The sequence below is a fragment of the Malaclemys terrapin genome, chromosome 13 (assembly GCF_027887155.1).
Source record: "Malaclemys terrapin pileata isolate rMalTer1 chromosome 13, rMalTer1.hap1, whole genome shotgun sequence".
In the NCBI taxonomy this organism is placed as follows: Eukaryota; Metazoa; Chordata; order Testudines; family Emydidae; genus Malaclemys; species Malaclemys terrapin.
The window spans coordinates 25,138,775-25,157,417 of NC_071517.1; the positions used below are offsets into that span (position 1 = coordinate 25,138,775).

The window sequence follows — 18,643 nt, forward strand, 5'->3', positions numbered from 1 at the left end:
TCGGCTTTAGCCCTAAAAACCTGCACCGGGGCCCCAGGAATATTTAGCAACTGGACTTTGTAATAAGCCTTTGAGTTTGTATTTTTCCATTTTAACAGGATCTAAAATATTTCTCATGCCCCCATTACCCTGGTAACTGAACACCTCACACCTCAATGTGCTTTGCCTCACAACACTCCTGTGAGGTATGGAAGGACGACACAGAGGGAACTGAGGCCCAGAGACTAAGGGCAAGACTTTTAAAGGTATTTAGGCACCAAAAGATGCAACTCGGTGCCTAGTGAGATTTTCAAAAGCACCCGCTGCCTAGTGCCAAGGTGGTTTGCCCAAGATCACACAGGAATCATGTGGCAGAGGTAGGAATTGAATGCCAGTCTCCTGACTCTTAGGCTAGGGCCCTAAACAAGGGACTACCCTTTGTAACAAGAACATAAGAATCTCCATATAGGGTCAGACCAATGGTCCATCCAGCCCAATACCCTGTCTTCCGATAGTGGTGAATGCCAGATGCTTCAGAGGAAATGAACAGACCAAGACAATTACTGAGTGATCCATCCCATGTTGTCCAGTCCCAGCATCTGTCAGTCAGAGGCTTAGGGACACCCAGAGCATGGGGTTGCATCCAAGCACTAACACCCTTTCATTACAGCACTCACCAAAAAAACTGCTTAATGCACCTATTAAAAATAATTGTAACTCCATAATATAATTAACAGATCTACCTGAATACGTGTTCTGTTCTTACGGAGCAAGTGCTGTCCATCTGGGGAGGGGCACTGCATTGTTCACTCATAACAACGGGCTATATCTCTGCTGCAATTGACAATCTTGATGTAGCTTTATCTAGGGAGCTGCGATGGCACATCCACAATAGATTTTCTGCCACTCGGCTATCAAAATAATCTGCCCACTGAGGCCTATTGATTATTGAGCCCAGGTACTTAACATTCGTTAATGTACACTGATCATTTTCTTTTTAGGTGTCTAATATTTTGCAGTTTTGTGTATTGGTCATAAGTTTTCACCAACCTCTAATTGCTTATACACTTCATCTGTAAGTTCTTGCTCATATATCTTCAGTAGCTCAATTGTTTGCTTCAGAGGTTCAAACATCTCATCAGTGCTGCTCTGTCTTTCTTTAACAGCCATAAGGTGACCCATAATCTCCACCAAACCATCATAATCTCCTTTTTCAACCTCTTTGTTCAAACCTCTATCAGCAATTTTTACAAATTCTTCAAGATCAGCCAAGCTAAATAATACAAAACAGGAAAACACACAGTGAGAGCAGTTTATATAAAACGGTTACTCACCTTGTTCAAGATGCGTTATTCACATCCATTCTAATCAGGTGTGCACGCGCTGCGTGCACGACAGTCAGAAGATTTTGCCCCTAGAGGTATCCATAGGATCAGCCTGGGCACCCCCTGGAGTCGTGCCTTCATAGCGCCCAATATAGGGCCCTGCCGACCCGACCCCCCACTCAGTTCCTGTTTGCTGGGTACTCCGACAGAGGGGTAGGAGGGTGGGTAATGGAATGGACATGAACAAGACGTCTCGAAAAACGACAGTTACGAGAAGGTGAGTAACCGTTTTTTCTTCTTCGAGTGCTTGTTCATGTCAATTCCAGCCAGGTGAATCACAAGCCCAAGTTCAGGAGGTGGGGTAGGAGTTGTCCTCTGATTGGAGCACCGCTCTACCAAAGTACCGCTCTGGCCTGCTATGTAATCGCATAACGTGCGGTGAGAGTGTGTATGGAGGACCACGTCACTGCCCTGCATATTTCCTGGGTAGGAACTTAAGCCAGGAAAGCTGCTAAAGAAGCCTGCACCCTGGTGGAGTGTGCAGTGATTGGAGGGGCAGGCACCCCTGCCAGGTTATAGCACTCTCGGATGGGGTGGACAGAGAAAACAAATCCCACATTGCTCAGTGTAACCACCTGGATGGAGCCCAATGGAGATGGGGCAGACAAGCCTTTATTACCTGTGTGTCACATGATCAATGAGATGCTGTTTAAACATCAGGCTCCACCGTTTGATGACATTCAGCAAGGTTGCTTTGAAGGGCCGAGCATCGATTTTCATCCAACTGTCGAAGATGTTCACTGGTTCCAGGCGGTTGACTTCATCATAGATTCTCTCATAGGAGTCAATTTGCTCCCTGAACTGCTGTAACGTGGGTGGGCTCTCTGGGACTCCATTGTCCGCATGGGCTTCAATTTCTGCCGCAGTCAGGACATGCCCATACAATAGGAACTGACGTATGAATTCCTTCCTGTCGTCCCCATAGAGGTAAGAGTAGTGGTCAAAGGAGTTGCGGTAATCACTACAGGTTGACATCGTGTTCTGCACACGCTCCAGGAGGCTGTGGCGCATGTCAGCTAAGTCACCCATGTCCTCCATATCAGCCTGGGAAATGACAGAGAGGCCTTGTGAGTGGATGCTGATCCAGAGCCATTTTGCACATTGCTGTGCACAGGGCCGGGGCTTCCATTTAGGCGACCTAGGCGGTTGCCTAGGGCACCAGGATTTGGGGGGGCGGCATTTTGCTGCCCTTGGCAGCAATTCGGCAGCAGGGGGTCCTTCCGCACTCCGGGTCTTCGGCGGCAATTCTGCGGCAGGTCCTTCACTCACTCCGGGACTCGCCGCCGAAGTGCCCTGAAGACCGGGAGCGCGGAAGGACCCCCCCCGCCGCAGAATTGCTGACAATGACTGGGAGCACGGAAGGACCCCTGCCTAGGGCACCAAAAACCCTGGCGCCGCTCCTGGCTGTGCAATAGGAGAGCATGCACTGGGGCCAGAGACCTGATAGTGAGGGAAAATACTGTGCTCAGCCAGCCTGGGCACCAGGGATGAGATCCGGTAGATGTCATTGAGGAGTCCTTCAACCATGTCATAGAAGCCGTCGTTAGCACCAGGATCCAGCGAGGGGTGGAATACCAAATCGGGGATCACCAGATCCAGCCGCACCTCAAACAGGGGAGCCAGTGCTCCCTGGGAATCTGAAAGAGAGCAGAAGAGATGATGGGGTCTGGGCTTGGGTAAGACAAGAAGTGACTCTACTCCATCACCACGGTCATCACCCAAGGGACACTAGAGCTGAACGAATAATTGATTTGTCAGTTCTGTGACCAAACAGAAAAATCTGAAAGAATTTTCAATTTGGATTGAGTCAAAACAGAATTTTTCCATTTTCTTGCTAAAACGAAAAACCACATAACACATCCCATTTTGGGTCAAACAAAACATTTAAACTGGCAAATGAGCTTTTTTTCTTTCTTTTTAATTAATCTAGGCTGATACTTTTAACAAAAAAAATCATTTTTCTCACATGAAACAATTTGCCAAATCCAGCCTGTGTTCACAAATCATTTTGGTTGACCTGAACTTGCGTTGTTCAGCGGATAAACTATTAGTCTGAACAATTTTGCCCAGTCCTGCAAGACACACACAGTGAGGAGCAGCCATTCCATCCACATGGGATGATTTGCAGGACTGGAACGTTAGAATCTCTGGCTTATAACCTGTTCAGGAAGGGAAGAGTGAGCACAAGAGATGCGGGGGGCGGCACGCTACATTACAGACCATTACTTGGTTTAGAGTCATTGATAACTCAGAACCACAGGCTCTTGAATGCGTATTGATCTATATGCTAACTACCAAACCTCAGGAGGGGATACTGGTAGGCGTCTTTACAGACCGACCAATCACACCAGAGAACAGAATGAGTCACTCCTGAAACACCTGTCTGGAATGGGTGGAAAGAAAAACTGCATTGTCAGGTGCGTGACACACCCCACACCAGATAGGGATCAGGAGCAGCCCCGGATCCAACAGTGGCCAATGCCAGGTGCCCCAGAGGGAATGAACAGAACCGGTAATCACCAAGTGATCCATCCCCTGTCACCCATCCCCAGCTTCTGGCAAAGAGACGCTAGGGACATCATCCCTACCCATCCTGGCTAATAGCCACTGATGGACCTATCCTCCAGGAACTTATCTAGTTCTTTTTTGAACCCTATTAGTGTCTTGGCCTTCACAACATCTTCTGGCAAAGAGTTCCACAGGTTGATTGTGCGTTGTGTGAAGAAATACTTCCTTTGTGCTTGTTTTAAACCTGCTGCCTATTAATTTCATTTGGTGATCTCTAGTTCTTGTGTTATGAGCAGTTGAGGGTTGCTGCAGAAGGACAGCACACAGACTGAACCTATGAGGGGCAAGAAATCTGCCTCAGATCAGTGATTATAGGGGGACTGTGGCTTGCTGGAGCCCTTGAGAAGAGGGTAGTCTTGGCCTGGGTGGTTCTTACAGAAAAGCCTGGGCACCAGTTGCTAAGCAGGAGGACAGGCCGTCATAGCTGGGGGGGGGGGGGGCGGAAAGGGGGGGCTGCCTGCATGGAAGGGGCATGAGGCAGAGCCCAGCTGGACTGAGGATTCTTTTGCTCAGTGCATTTATTGGATTTGGACTAAGGGACTCTGTTACCCCAGAAGGGATTAAATACTTTCAAGGGGCTGGGCTCTCTGGGGCTGAGTAGGCTGATGATTTTTGTGAGGAAACTGAGGCGGAACTGCCACATCACCACATCCAGCCACAAAGGGGTGCACTGGAACAGCACTTCTGTGCCAGGGAACTTCAGCTGAGGAGATATATGATGAAGATCTCTTGCAGCCAGTAGTAAAACATCACTGGAGTTTCTACTCAAAAAGTATTGATCCCAATATGATGTAACTCTATTTTGAACATCGATATAAAGGATAAAGATAAATGAATCACTGAACTGGAAGTTGGTGGTTTCCCAAGGACCAGTGATCATGACCTGATTACATGTATTCTGGGCAAACAGAGGACAGTTCCAACCAGTAAAATGAATACCTGATGTTTCAAAACACCTAATTTCCCCATGCTGAGAAAATTTAGAAGTGAAACTCACTGGAAGAAAACATTTAGACAGAAAAACGTGAATGAAAATTGGGCGTTCTTAATAAAAGAGTTCATTAGGTTCCACAATCAAGAAAAGTTTCACAAAACTGTGGCTAACAGCCCATCCTCTTCAGTGATGAAGTGATGATGGCAGCAATTAGTAATAAAAAAGCAACAAATAACAAATGTAAAAAAGCAAATATACAGCAATTAGTATAAATTACAAGTTATGAAGTGTAGAATATTGATAAGGGAAACTAAAGACATCAGGGAAAAAATCCATGGCTGGAAAGACCACGGACAAAAAGGAGGTTTTTTAATAAGTATATCAGGAACAAAAGAAATCTTAACAATGGCATAGACTCATTACAGTAACTCCTCACTTAACGTTGTAGTTATGTTCCTGAAAAATGCGAGTTTAAGTGAAACAATGTTAAGCGAATCCAATTTCCCCATAAGAATTAATGTAAATGGGGGGGTTAGGTTCCAGGGATTTTTTTTCCAGACAAAAGGCATTATATACATTTTAAACAAGCGATTTAATACTACGCTGCGGGGGAGTAGTGTGCACATGCTGTGTGTTTACAAACATACTGTACATACAGTACAGTACTATAGTTGGGAGGTGCCCTTGCCTTACCCCACACAGGCACAGCCCACTGGCACTGGAGATGAGGCAGGCAAGGAGGCTGAAGGTGCTATAGGCTAGGAGAAACACGTTGCGCAGCAGCGGCAGCTTCCCCTACCGCTGGGGGGGGGGGGAGGGAGAGGAGGAGGGACTCAACCCTCAGCCTGCCCACTCACCCCTTCCCCCAAGCCCCCATTCTTGACCTGCCCCTCCTCCCCCTTTACTTCCCAGGCTGTGTCCTCGCTCCTCCCCCCTCCCTTCTAAACGCCGCAAGCCAGCTGATTGCCAGCAGGAGGCAGGGGAGGGAGGGGGAGACTGCATACTGAGTCCTTGCTCCTCCCCCCTCCCGCCTGCCCGGGGCAATCAGCTGGCTTGCGGTGTTTGGGAGGCAGGGGAGGGAGGGGTAGCCTGCATGCTGAGTCCTCGCTCCTCCCTCCTGCCCCCGAAACTCCGCAAGCCGGCTGATTGCCGCGGGCAGGAGGAGGGAGGGAGGAGGGGGATGGAGAGGGAAGGCGCTGATCCGCAGGGGCTGCCTGCAGGCGGGAGGTGCTGTGAGGAAGGAGGGCGTAGGGAGGCTGCCAGCTGTGGAGAAAGCAGGCAGCCAAACAATGTAAGAGTGGAGCATTGCACAACTTTAAATGAGCATTTTCCCTAATTGATCAGCAACGTAACAACGAAACAACATTAACTGGGACGACTTAAAGTGAGAGTTACTGTACTAGAAGGTGATGGCAAAATTATTAATGATGCAGAAAAGGCAGAAATGTTGTTCTGTACTTGGAAAAAAGCAGGATGATGTACTCATATCAAATGAGGATGATGAAGAATTTACCAGCCAATTAGTAACTAAGGAGGATGTTAAGAAACACCTACTAGGGATAAGTATTTTTAAATCAGTAGGCTCAGATAACTTGCACCCAGGAGTCTGAAAAGAGTAAGATGAGGAGATGTCTGGCCCACTGACATTAATCTTAAATAAAGATTGGAACACTGGGGAAATTCGAGAAGACTGGCAGAGTGCTAATGTTGTGTCAATATCCGAAAAGGGCAATTGAGATGACTGGGGCAACCATATTCTGGTTAGCCTGACATCAAGCTTGGGCAAAGTAATGGAAAAGATGATACAGGATTCAACTGATAAAGAATTAAAGGATAGGAATATACTTAATGCCAATCAACGTGGTTTTATGGAAAATTCTTCAAGTCAAACAAATCTAATTTCATTCTTTGATGAGATTACAAGTTTGGCTGATCAAGGTAACTGAGTAGACTTTCATCCAATGAAGTGGGTATTCACCCATGAAAGCTTATGCTCCAATACGTCTGTTAATCTATAAGGTGCCATAGGACTCTTTGTTGCTTTTTTTAGTAGACTTTGACATTCCTAGACTTTTATAAGACGTTTGACTTAGTACCACACGCCATTTGGATTTAAAAATTTGCACTATACAACATCAGGAGAGCACCCGTGATGTGGTTAAGGACTAGCTAACAGACCGATCTCAAAAAGCAGTAGGAACCCCCACTGAATGGGGGTGTTTCTAGTGGTGCTCTGTGGGGATCGATACTAGGTCTGATGCTATTCCACATTTTCATCAACAATCTGGAAATAAATATAAAATCATTGCTAATAACATTTGTGGATGACACAAAGCCTGGCAATGTGGTAAAGAATAATGAGGACAGTGCAGAAACACAGAGTGATCTGAATTACTTGAAAAATAGGGCCCATTCAAACAAACTGTGTTTTAATACAGCCAAATGCAAGCTTGCACATCTAGGAACAAGGAATGCAGCCATCCCTGCTCAATGCGGGGACTGCATCCTGGAACAGAGTAACACTGAAAGGATTCAGGGGTCATGATGCACAAGCAACTGAACATGAGTTCCTAGTGTGATGCTGTTGCAAAAAGAGTTCATGCGATCCTTGGATGTCTAAACAGGGCAGTAGCACGTAGGAGTAGGAAGATGGTTTTTACTTCTGCATACGGCACTGGTAAGACCAATACTGGAATACAGTATCCAGTTCTGGTGTCCACATTTTTAAAAGGATGTTGAACAATTGGAGAGGGTGCAAAAAAGAGCCACATAAATGATTTAAGGCCTGAAGAAAATGCCGTGCAGTGAGAGACACAGAGCTCAGACTTTCAGTTTACCAAAAAGAAAACTGAGAAGTGACTAGATTACAGTACAGAAGTTCCCTCACGGGAAGGAAATACCGGGTACTTAAGGGCTCTTTAATCAGGCGGAGAAAGGCAGAACAAGAATCAATGGCTGGAAGCAGAAGCCAGACAAAGTCCAATTAGAAATAAGGCACCTTATTTTAACAGTAAGGGTGATTAACCTTTGGAACAAACTGCCCAGGGAAGCGGTGGATTCTCCATCTCTTCAGATCCAGGCTGTAAAAGATGCTTTAGCCAAACACAAGTTACTGGGTTCAATACAGGGGTGACTGGATGAAATATAATGGCCTGTATTATGCAGGAGGTTAGAAAAGATGATCTAATGGTCCCTTATTAATCACAGGGAGGAAAGTACCTGGAATGGCAAACGCTGTGAAGAGTTGAACAGAAGTCACCATATGTTCATAGCAGGCAGAAGAAATACACTTTACTCGTGTCATCTCTGGGCAGCACAGGCCCTGGGTTGGGTGACTGAAAACAGCCCTCCTTGTGGGCCAGGCCTCTTATACCATTTGACCAGTCACAAATTGGGCCCTTGAGCCACTCCTGGATGTGGAAGAGGGTGTCACGCAGTACCTGGGTCCTTTGCAGATGGGAGAGAGGCTCTAACTGGTGCCAGCACCGCTCAGCAGAGGTGGGATCACCACTCTAAATTACATTGTCCATCATCTTGTTAATATTTGGTGTGGTACTCTCCACAGTGTGCTGTTCCAGAGTATGGAACAGAAATCAGGCAACAGAGTGCTATTACCCTTCCTCCCTCTGTGCTGTGTTCCTCCAGATGGGAACCACAGCCTGGTCATGCCTGGGTCTCTTAGGGTCTCGAAGGATATGCCACACTGCAATTAAATACCTGCAGCTGGCCCATGTCAGCTGCCTCAGGCCGAATGCCAAGCCTGAATAGCTATAGAGCAATCTTATAGTCCCGCAGCCTGAGCCCCGCGAGCCTGAGTCACTGACATGGGCCAGCCGCAGGCATTATGTGGCAGTGTAGGCATACCTGGAGCTAACAAAAACCATGTACATGTACAGACTCTCGATACAGCCTGGAGCCATCCCCAGGAGCTCTGACAGGGCAGCTCAGCACACAATGACTCCTGGTCTTGCTGCACAGCAAAACTGCACTCCTTTTCCAGCTGCCTCCCTTCTGCCCAGACACAAACACCGCCTAGCCATGGACAGCAGATCAGGACATTCAGGCTACACACAAGCAATGGAAACCTTGCTGAGAGCAGAGAGGGGAAACCACCCTGGCCTGAGAAAGGACAGCTCAGTTACCTGTGTTTTCCAGGAGGTATTTGAGGGAGCACTCAATAGCATTAAAGAATCCATCCAAGATCATTTCATCCACATAATCAATGTATGCTTTCCAAACTTCGGAGGTGGGGTCTGCGGCGAACAGATTCAGGTTTTCCTGAGAAAAAATGGAAGTCACCTTCAAATACAGCCAGACTGAATTCATCTCATGGTAGAATGACCCACTGATTATTATTAAAACAACTGATACAAATTAATACAGAGAGATTAAGCAGGTTGATAGTGTTTAGAAAGATAGAGAGCAGATAGGAAGGATGGTCTAGCAGTGAAGGTGCTAACCTAGCATACAGGAGCCCTGGGTTCTGGTCCCTCCTCTAACGCAGACTTTTGTGTGACCTTGAATAAATCATTTAGTCTCTCCGGACCAGAGTTCCCATCTGTATGATGGGGCTAATAGCACTGCCCTGCCTCACAGGGGTGATTCTGTCTGACTGCACTGTCACACCCCGCCCCCGACACACCTTTCAGGATACCTGGGTCCTACACACGCCCATCACAACATGATCCAGTGCATTACATGCCCCAATAACTACTATGTGGGTGAAGTCAGACAATCACTCTACTCTCCAATGAACTCACACAGAAAAATGATAAAAGACAAAAACACGATGTAAGGTCTCTAGTGTAGACATGGCCTAAGTGATTTGACCAAGGTCACACGGGGAGTCTGTGGCAGAGCAGGGAATTAAACCTCAAGTCTCCTGCTAGCACTTTAACCAATGGACTAAAACCAAAATGTAGGCAATCTCCTCTGGTCAAAGAGTTGATTAAACAGCTCAACATAGAGATTCAGAGTAATAGAAAATGTAACAGTTAGAAAAGCAGAACAAAGACTTTGGACTGTCTTTCAGCAGACTTGCCAGAAGGAGATGGGGCTGTTCCACTTGCATTAATTTAGTAGCTAAATCGGAGTTGATTTGACACTTGAAATGTGAGCCTCCTCCCTGAGCCATAAAATCATTTAAAGTGCCTGCTCTGAAATCTAATCACCAGGTGCCAACAGAAATTCTGACCCCAGAACAAACTCAGCTTATTGTATGTTTATTGTTACTGCTTTTAATGCTTGGAGTGCAAGTGAGGGCAGAATTCGGGAAGGCAATGGAAATGATGGATTGGGGGTTGTGGAGCCATATGCTCACTGAGCAGACGGGGGCATAAAACCGATTGCAGTATTGCCAACACTAAGCATCCAAAACCAGGAGTCAGGCCCCCCACAATCATGAGAATGGCTGAAAAATCATGAGATTCTTTACATTTGCCTTCTGGATTTTGGTCTTTACTCAAACTTTTCTCCAGAATCATGAATACTAGAAATTTAGTGCGAAGAGAAGCAGGCTCTATGGACAACCAATAGCCTCCAGCAGCATTCTCTATCTGCTCTGTAGCACAGTAAAGCTATGCCAATACTCTCTTCACCTTCACCAGTGCATGGATTCTCAGCCCCGACTCTTTGATGAGGTTGTAGCGCTTTTCTAGCCGTTCAGGCCTGTCCTCCAGACTGAGCATGTTTTCCCTTTTTCCATCTTTCCTCTCAAAAATTGGTGAGACCCACGACCTCATGATGCTCTGAATCTCCTCGACATTGTCCTTGGCTTTCTGGATCCTTCGCTCAAGGTCATGAACGCTCTCGATCACCGAGGAGATGTGCTCCCACAGGCCTTTTCAACAAATAAAGAGGGTTTGCTCAGGCTCTGTCAATGCTACAGACTTCTGCCGGCATAGCTACGTGGGTGAAAAGAGGTGTGATCCCTACCTGACACAGCTGTGCCGACAGAAGCTGCACTTTTACTGGCATAGCTTGTTTCATGTGGGGCATTGGAATAAGCAGCACCAACTGAAGTGCAGCTTTGCTGATACAAGCTGCATCCACTCCAGGAGTGCTTAGCTGGTACCATAGACAGGTGTCACTCTACCAGCGAAGTGATCCTAGTCAAGACACTGCCTCAGCATTTTCATAGCAATTCACCTGGGCTTGCCCATATTCTCAGTTTGGATTCTGTTAGGAAATGCTTCTGAATTTCCCTTATGGTTACACGAGTCCCCCATGACCACTGCATAGGTCCCAATGTGGGGCAGAGCTAGTCCTGAATGCCAGACACCACCCAGCCTCTTGTCACAAGCAAGAGGGTCGTTGGGCTCCCCTGGCCTTTCCCTAATTCTTTTCTCTCCCCAAGAACTCACAATAAAGGCACCCTGCTACCCCTGGTTTCTGCCAACTGCTCTGTCCATGTTCCAGCCAGGCCCACAGGCCCTGCTTCCCAGGAGTGGGAATGCTCCTCTGACCAGAGCTCTGCTGGAGAAGCAGTGAGGCATGGGGGACAGAGTATCTTCTGTGTGCGGGATGTCACTGAAGTATCAAAGACAGGGCAAACCCCAGAGCCGGGAGGCAAGGCCAGATGTACAGGGGAGAACAGGCTTAACAATGGTTCTCCTACCCCAACGCTGCCGCTCCCCAGGCTCACGCTTGCTGGGCACCCTCCTGCCCACGTCACAGCCCCTCAAAATTCTCCCCTCTCCCATCCCTCGCACAGAGGAGCCAGTTAGGATACCCAACTTTCTAATCACAGAAAACTAAACACCCTTGCCTGCCCCCTGCCCCCACCTCTGCCCCATCCCTTCTCCGAGGCCCCACCCCCACTCACTCCATCCCCCCTCCTTCCGTTACTCGCTCTCCCACCCTCACTCACTCATTTTCACCGGACTGGGGATGGGATGTGAGAGGAGTTGTGGGCTCTCGGGTGGGGCTGGGGTGCAGGAGGGGGCTCCAGGCTGGAAACAAGGGATTTGGAGTGTGGGAGAAGGCTCTGGTGTGAGGCAGTGGGTTGAGGTGCGGTAGGGGGTGAGGGCTCTGGCTGGGGGTGCAGGCTCTGGGGAGGGGCCAGGGATGATCGGTTTGAGATGCAGGAGGGGGCTCTGGGCTTGGGGCCGAGGGATTTGGAGTTTGGGAGGGGGATCCAGGCTGAGACAGGGAGCTGGGGTATGGAAAGAGGTATGGGCTCTGGGCTGGGGTTGCAGGCTCCAGGTGGGGCCAGAAATGAGGGGTTCAGGGCACAGGAGGGAGCTCTGAGCTGGGGGGTGGGGCCAAGGGTTGAGGGTGGGGGTGGAGTTTGGGAGGGGGCTCTGGGCTGGGACAGAAGGTTGGGTTGTGGGAAGGGGTATGGGCTTAGGGCTAGGGTTGCTGGCTCTGGGGTGGGGCCAGAAATGAGGGGTTCAGAGTGAGGGGGGGCTCCAGGCTTGAGGCTTGGGTGAGGAAGGGTGTTGGGGCGCAGGCTCCGGGTGGCGCTTATCTCAGGTGGCTCCCAGAAGTGACCGGCATGTCCCTCTGGGAGCCGCGCAGAGCCGAGCAGGGAGCCTGCCAGCCCCGCTGCACCGGCAGTGCTGCCAACCAGACTTTTAATGGCCTGATCAGCGGTGCTGACCAGAGTTGCCAGGGTCTCTTTTTGACCAGGCGTTCCGGTTGAAAACCAGACACCTGGCAACCCTAGAGCCAGTTCCACTGCCAGGGGATCCTGCACAGCCCCGGAAGTGGGGCTGGATTTGCCCCATAAGGCCCTCTGGCCACCACCACTGCCACCAGCACATGGAATGCCCAGCACATGCTCAGCACAGCATGTGGGCTTCTCCCTCCCTGTCATCAGCGAGTGCTTGTGTTTAGAGGCAGGTGACTCAGGGGCTGACATGGGGAAGAAGCCCCATCCCAGGCTTTATGTTCTGTCTGAAGCGAGGCAATTTCTCAGCACCTGATCATCCCCAAAAGGTGGTTCTGCTTTGCAGAGTCATAAGAGCAAAAGTGCTTCTGGTCACCCCGTGGATTTTTGGAAGGAAACCAAAGGGCATCTTCCACCAGTTCATTTTCAAATGGAAATATTCACCACCAGGAAACTGTTCTATTTGCACTTAAAATTAATGAGGTAAGAACCCAGGTAAAAGCATCCTGAGGTAATGGTGCATATGAACAGCCTGTGCATTATTAATCGCACTCTTTATTTCACTCTTCTAGAAAAAAATCTATTTGCTGCAGTGACCTTTCCCGGGAATAATCAGGTATCAGCGCTGCACAGGCCTTCCTGGCTCTAGAGGGGTTTGATCACTTTTCATTCTGGTGTCAGAGCACCATTGGGAGAGTGACCAACCACCCCAGAAACCACCACTCTGGTATCCCCGAAAGCAGCACCTCCCCATAGCCATGGTTATCAGCACTGGGGAGAGCATACAGCAGGGTCTTGCTTTTCTTGTGTTTCAGACACCAATCTGCTTTACATTTAGCAAATTAAAGAGGTCAGTGACAACAGCCCGTAAAACAGACCTCCTCCAATAGTAACATTGCTTTTCTCATGAGCTTTTAAATGTCCTTAAATACAAATCTATCAGTCTCCAGATCAGTCCCAGCTCCTCCTCCTTCTCCAGAAGCCACGGTGCCCAAGAAGGGAATGGATGGCCATAGCAGAGGAATGTGAGCACATGTCCATGAACACATCTGACCTCAGAATCCCAGCTGAGGAGCAGGATGGCAATCTGCATGACTCACCTGCACCTCCCCAATCAGTGGGTTTGTGGACTTACCTTCTGTCTTCCAGTTCAGTGTCTCTTCTGCCTCTTTCAGCCTGGAGTCAATATCCTGCAGTTGCCTCTGTACCAGAGGGTATTCCACCTCGAGGACTGTCCTCAGGATCTTATTGTACGCATTTACCATCAGCTCCAAGTTAGCCACCAGCTGCCGGTACGACTCCTTGGAGGAGTAGATTTCTGCTGCTGTCTCAGGGATGCTCTCCACCTGGTTTGCCTCCAGATAACTCACTTCCCTGAGCACTGAAATCAGCTAGAAAACAACCAGTGCACATAGACTCATTGTGATAGGGTGGCCACCCCTACACAGGGCCTGAAGGGGTTAAGGTGGCCAGGTGAGCCAATTAACTGCCCAGGCTGCACTTGGAGGAGGAGCCAGGGAGCAGGGATTGATTAAATGAGGCTCAGCTAGACAGAAAGCAGAGGGACCTATATAAAGCCCAGGAGCTGAGGGCAGCAGGAAGCTGCAAAGTAGTCTGGAGTCACTCACTGGGAGAAGGGAGATGTATTTGGAGCAATAGAGGCAAGTAGCCTACAGTTCTCCCTAGGAGGAGGCAGTTGTGTGACTGGTAAACTCAGAGAAGGGGAAAGAGCCAGAAGTTATGGCAAGGCTCAGGGAAAAGCCAGTAAGGGTCAGGATAGAACAGACTTTTGCTGCTGACTAGAGAGCCCCTGAGCTGGAACCTGGAGTAGAGGGCAGGCCCTGGTTCCCCTGCCAGCCACTGGGGAAGTGGTGCAGACCAGACAGTGGAGAGCGGACTGCCTGGGACAGTTTGCCCAGGACGACTTTGATACCCCAGAAGGGGAGGACCATAGTGACCTGGCCAGAGGGCTGAGTAACGAAGAAGAAGTTGCAGCTCCTGGAGCGAAAGGGGCCACAGGATGAGACAAGACAGGTGAATAGACTGCCAGAGGGGGTGCAGCACCTGGAAAAAATTAATCCCCAGAGCAGCCAGGAGGAGGTACCCTAGTGGTGAGTGGACTCCATGGATTCATTGTTTCTTCTGATGACACCTACAGAACTGCAGTCCGGGGACTCACCTTCTCTCTGCTAGCTGCCACTTTTCTAACTCTGAACATTTTATAGTTTTCAAAAGCAATAATTTTAGGGTGGCTTTTTACTTATAGGGGAGCTCTTATCTCACAAGTGACTCACAAGGCACCATGCTGAATGTCTCCCACCAATCTCTATACCAATGTGCTTCGAGAACAAGTAGAAAGATGTTTTTTCTAGCTGCCATCCCAGCAAATTCCTTGCAGCCCCTGAAAGCCGTGCTGGGCTTTTTCCTTCTCAAACATCAAGCTGGTGACATCTGTGCAACCTTCTCACCTTCAGAGAATTTGCAGAGGTGCAACTCACTGAAACTTAGCAAACAATTTTCTTGATGATGCACAAAAAGGAATGGACTTGCGCTCCCCCCTTTGAGCTATGTGGGCTCTGTGATGCTAATGGGAATATCAGAAAACCAATGATAAAAACTGAGGTTTTTTTTACCAGCAGATGTGAATGTACAGAGGGAGCAGAACCAAAAATCTCTGCTTAGCCACATGGCCAGATTCAACAAAAACTCAGCCCTCCCTGTAAACAAAATCCTCTTTCCCCTACCCCCAACTAAAAATACATCAGAGCCAGAGCCCCTTTTTGTGCTTCATGGACCCTGCCTGGATTTTCTGTTGAATCCATCCCCAAGGATATATCCTGTTTTGTACCACTGAAGAAACAGGTCACCCTAACACAGGGACAGTGAGTTCTTACAGTATGAAACATGCAGGCTCCAAAACAGCTGAATTAGGATTTGTGTGTGAGGTACACAGGAATTTCCACTGGAAGGTTTCACTCTGAATGTGATATTTAACAGGAGACATGGCCCAGGAGGAGGAGAGTAAATCCAAGTTGTCTGTCAGGGAATATGCTGCATGGTGCTGGGAATGCACTTTTAGCAGAGCGGGTCCAACGTGTTTTCTTGAACTGTCTTGAACCCAGGGTAGCCCCAGTGAAATACAGTCATGTGACAGGGTGCAATGTGCATATCAAGGAAGAGTCTTGCAGTGAGATTAATTAACTTCGTATTTTACCTGTGGATCAAAATTGACTGCGATCAGCTTGGTCTCTGGATCTCGTCTGATAACTGGCTGGGTGAGGTTGTACTGTGATTTTTCGGACACTGTCTGGGACCAATCCTTATAGAGCTTCTCCTGATACCTGACAGAGACAACATTCATCAGACATCTGCCAGCCAGCCAAAGAGGCGGGTCTGAATGAACGATAAATCTACTTCACAACTCAGAAATATGAATGCATTTTAAGAACAAAATATCCCACAGCATCTCCACAAAGACCAAACCCGCAAATACATGCACGAGGAAACTGGGGAAAATGCAAATCAGAAAGTCAAAGATTTCAGGTAAGATTTTCAAAAGCATCTGAGTGATTTAGGAGACTAAGTCTCATTTTCAAAAGTGCCTCAGCACCAGATTTTATAGGGACAGTCCCAATTTTTGGGTCTTTTTCTTATATAGGCTCCTATTACCCCCCCACACACACCCCTGTGCCAATTTTTCACATTTGCTGTCTGGTCACCCTACTCCCACCACTCGCGCAGCCATGGCTACACTCCTATTTTAGCATGTGCCGGTATGTCTCCTTGAGCTGGGACTCACATCCCCAGCTCAAAGTGTAGCCGTACTCTACGTTTCTTTGAAACCAATGGGACTTAGGCTCCTAAACATTTAAGTTGCTTTTGAAATAGGGACTTGGGATCCTGGACTGTTTTGAGAGTTCTATCCCACATCATGACAGCTGGCATCGTTGAACCATTATTTGAACATTTCTAGCACCTCAGCAATTAGGAGTAGGACACTGAAATCTGGCAGGCAGGTAGTCCTGAAGCCAGACAGCTGCTTTTCACGGTCCCCATGAAACTCTATCTAGATTATGCCAAATTATATGCCATACAGTCTCATCATTTGTGTATGTGCAGTTTGCACACCTACTGAAAGTTTATAGAAGCACTTCAGCTTCTGCTAGGCTGCACTGAACATGCTCTCTGGCCCCAAGGAGACTCCTGCAGCATTCCCAAGACATCAAAGGGAGGCTGTAATTCTAAAGTTTCTTCCTCCTCCTTTCACCACCAAACCAAGGTTTGGCCTAGAAGCTTGGAGCATGGTGGGTGGCACCTTGATGGAATGAGCATTCCACCAGTGAGAACCTCTTAATTTGGCCAAGGCTGGAGTCTCAGTTAATTGCATTGCCAATTAACACATTTTTAAATGGTGAAATTTCACCCCAGTAACAAACAGCAAATCTTCATATACTTGCCCCACATGAAAAGTCACAATTTTTGCAGAAAAATAGCAGTTTTTTACCCATAATAGTTAAAATTAATTTGTGTGGGAATCACTCCACAACTGGGGCAAAACCTCAAGGTATTCTGAGTTTTGGGAAGCCGGTCAGAGGATGTTTTTCCACATGGCTGAATTTCTAGTCCTCAGTTATCTGGGAAGTTGCTATGCCCGTCCCATCTGTCTGGAAGGTAAACATGGCAGGTGTGCACACCTGGTTTTATTTGCACAATCCCAGGACTTGGGAATCTGTCACTAGCTAGACAATAACGCGTGAAGGACTGGGCCAGGCTAATGAGACATTGTGTGTGTTCAGTGTCTAAGGGCTGGTCTACACTGTGGGGCAGGGGGGATGGATCTAAGATACGCAACTTCAGCTATGTGAATAGCGTAGCTGAAGTCGAAGTATCTTAGATCGATTTACCTGGGGTCCACACGGCGCGGGATCGACGGCCATGGCTCCCCCGTCGACTCCGGTATCGCCGCTCACTCCAGTTGAGTTCCGGAATCGACGGGGAGCACGTTCGGGGATCGATATATCGTGTCTTAATGAGACACGATATATCGATCCCCGATAAATCGATCGCTACCCGCTGATACGACGGGTAGTCTGGACGTACCCTAAGAGGAGAACATAATGTCTGCTTCCTGTAAACTGGAGTGGACTCAACAGTGCTACCATGGCAGAGCTGTGATGGGAAACATTGTCAAGAGATCCACATTCAGTGCATCCATTCTGAAGGGTCTTATTGGGATTCTTCACTACCAGGGCCGGCTCCAGGCACCAGCTTGGCAAGCAGGTGCTTGGGGCGGCCGCTCGGGAGAGGGGCAGCATGTCCAGCTATTCGGCGGTAATTCAGCAGATGGTCCCTCACTCCCACTGGGAGCGAAGGACCTTCCGCCGAATTGTCGCAGCAGATTGCGATCGCGGCTTTTTTTTTTTTTTTTTTTTTTGGCTGCTTGGGGCGGCCAAAACCCTGGAGCCGGCCCTGTTTGCTACATTGATTTCATGTTGTAATTAAAACATCTACCTTTTTCATCATCCATTTAGGAGTCAGCTCTTCTAATAAGGAGGCTAGCCCTGTATTTCCCATTAGCTGATTAACATCAGAAAGCGATTCTGTGATACACACCTGCCAAGTGAAAACCTCCGGAAAACAAGCCAATGCAGAGCAAAATAATACAATGCTTCTAATCACAGAAAAACAAAACCAATGGCATCAGATTTAGAGATTACATGTGCTTAATGCAAGCTATAAAGTAAGACATTGGCTGGAAGCTAGGGCTCTGCTCCAACGCCCACTGGAGTCAACAGGAGCCTTGGGATACCCCTGTGATGTGCAGCTGCATCAACCCCTTATATAAGATCGGGCTAAGTGAACAGACTTACCTTTCTAGCAGCTGTACCATGTCTTTGTACTTCTGTATCATTCTTTTTCCTTCAGGGGACTCCAGGCAGCTATCAGTGGAACAGAGGCAGTGTTACACAATGGATGGAAACTGTAGATTACCTCCTTGTTTCAAAACACATTTTTTAAGAGCATTTCATGCCATGGGCAGGTGCCATTTTACCAATCCTGGAGTTTTAGATTCTATACCTGTGCCTTCAGTTAAGATTAAATCTGAGTGTATTTGAACTCTTCAGGGCAGGGACTGTCTTTGTTCTGCATAACGGGGCCCTGGTCTGT

General features: G+C 48.1%; 1 protein-coding gene across 1 annotated transcript in view; it reads right to left on the reverse strand.

Moving 5' to 3' along the window:
• Window positions 1–18,643, reverse strand: part of DNAH9 (dynein axonemal heavy chain 9) — a 404,651-nt gene that overhangs the window by 341,456 nt on the left and 44,552 nt on the right. Inside the window, exons 11-18 of the mRNA XM_054048023.1 lie at window positions 18,346–18,414; window positions 15,690–15,816; window positions 13,611–13,866; window positions 10,464–10,705; window positions 9,009–9,144; window positions 2,805–3,001; window positions 1,984–2,408; window positions 1,030–1,252 (exon numbers count right to left, since the gene is read on the reverse strand). Coding sequence (XP_053903998.1) covers window positions 1,030–1,252; window positions 1,984–2,408; window positions 2,805–3,001; window positions 9,009–9,144; window positions 10,464–10,705; window positions 13,611–13,866; window positions 15,690–15,816; window positions 18,346–18,414 — 1,675 coding nt within the window. The remainder of the gene's footprint in view (window positions 1–1,029; window positions 1,253–1,983; window positions 2,409–2,804; window positions 3,002–9,008; window positions 9,145–10,463; window positions 10,706–13,610; window positions 13,867–15,689; window positions 15,817–18,345; window positions 18,415–18,643) is intronic.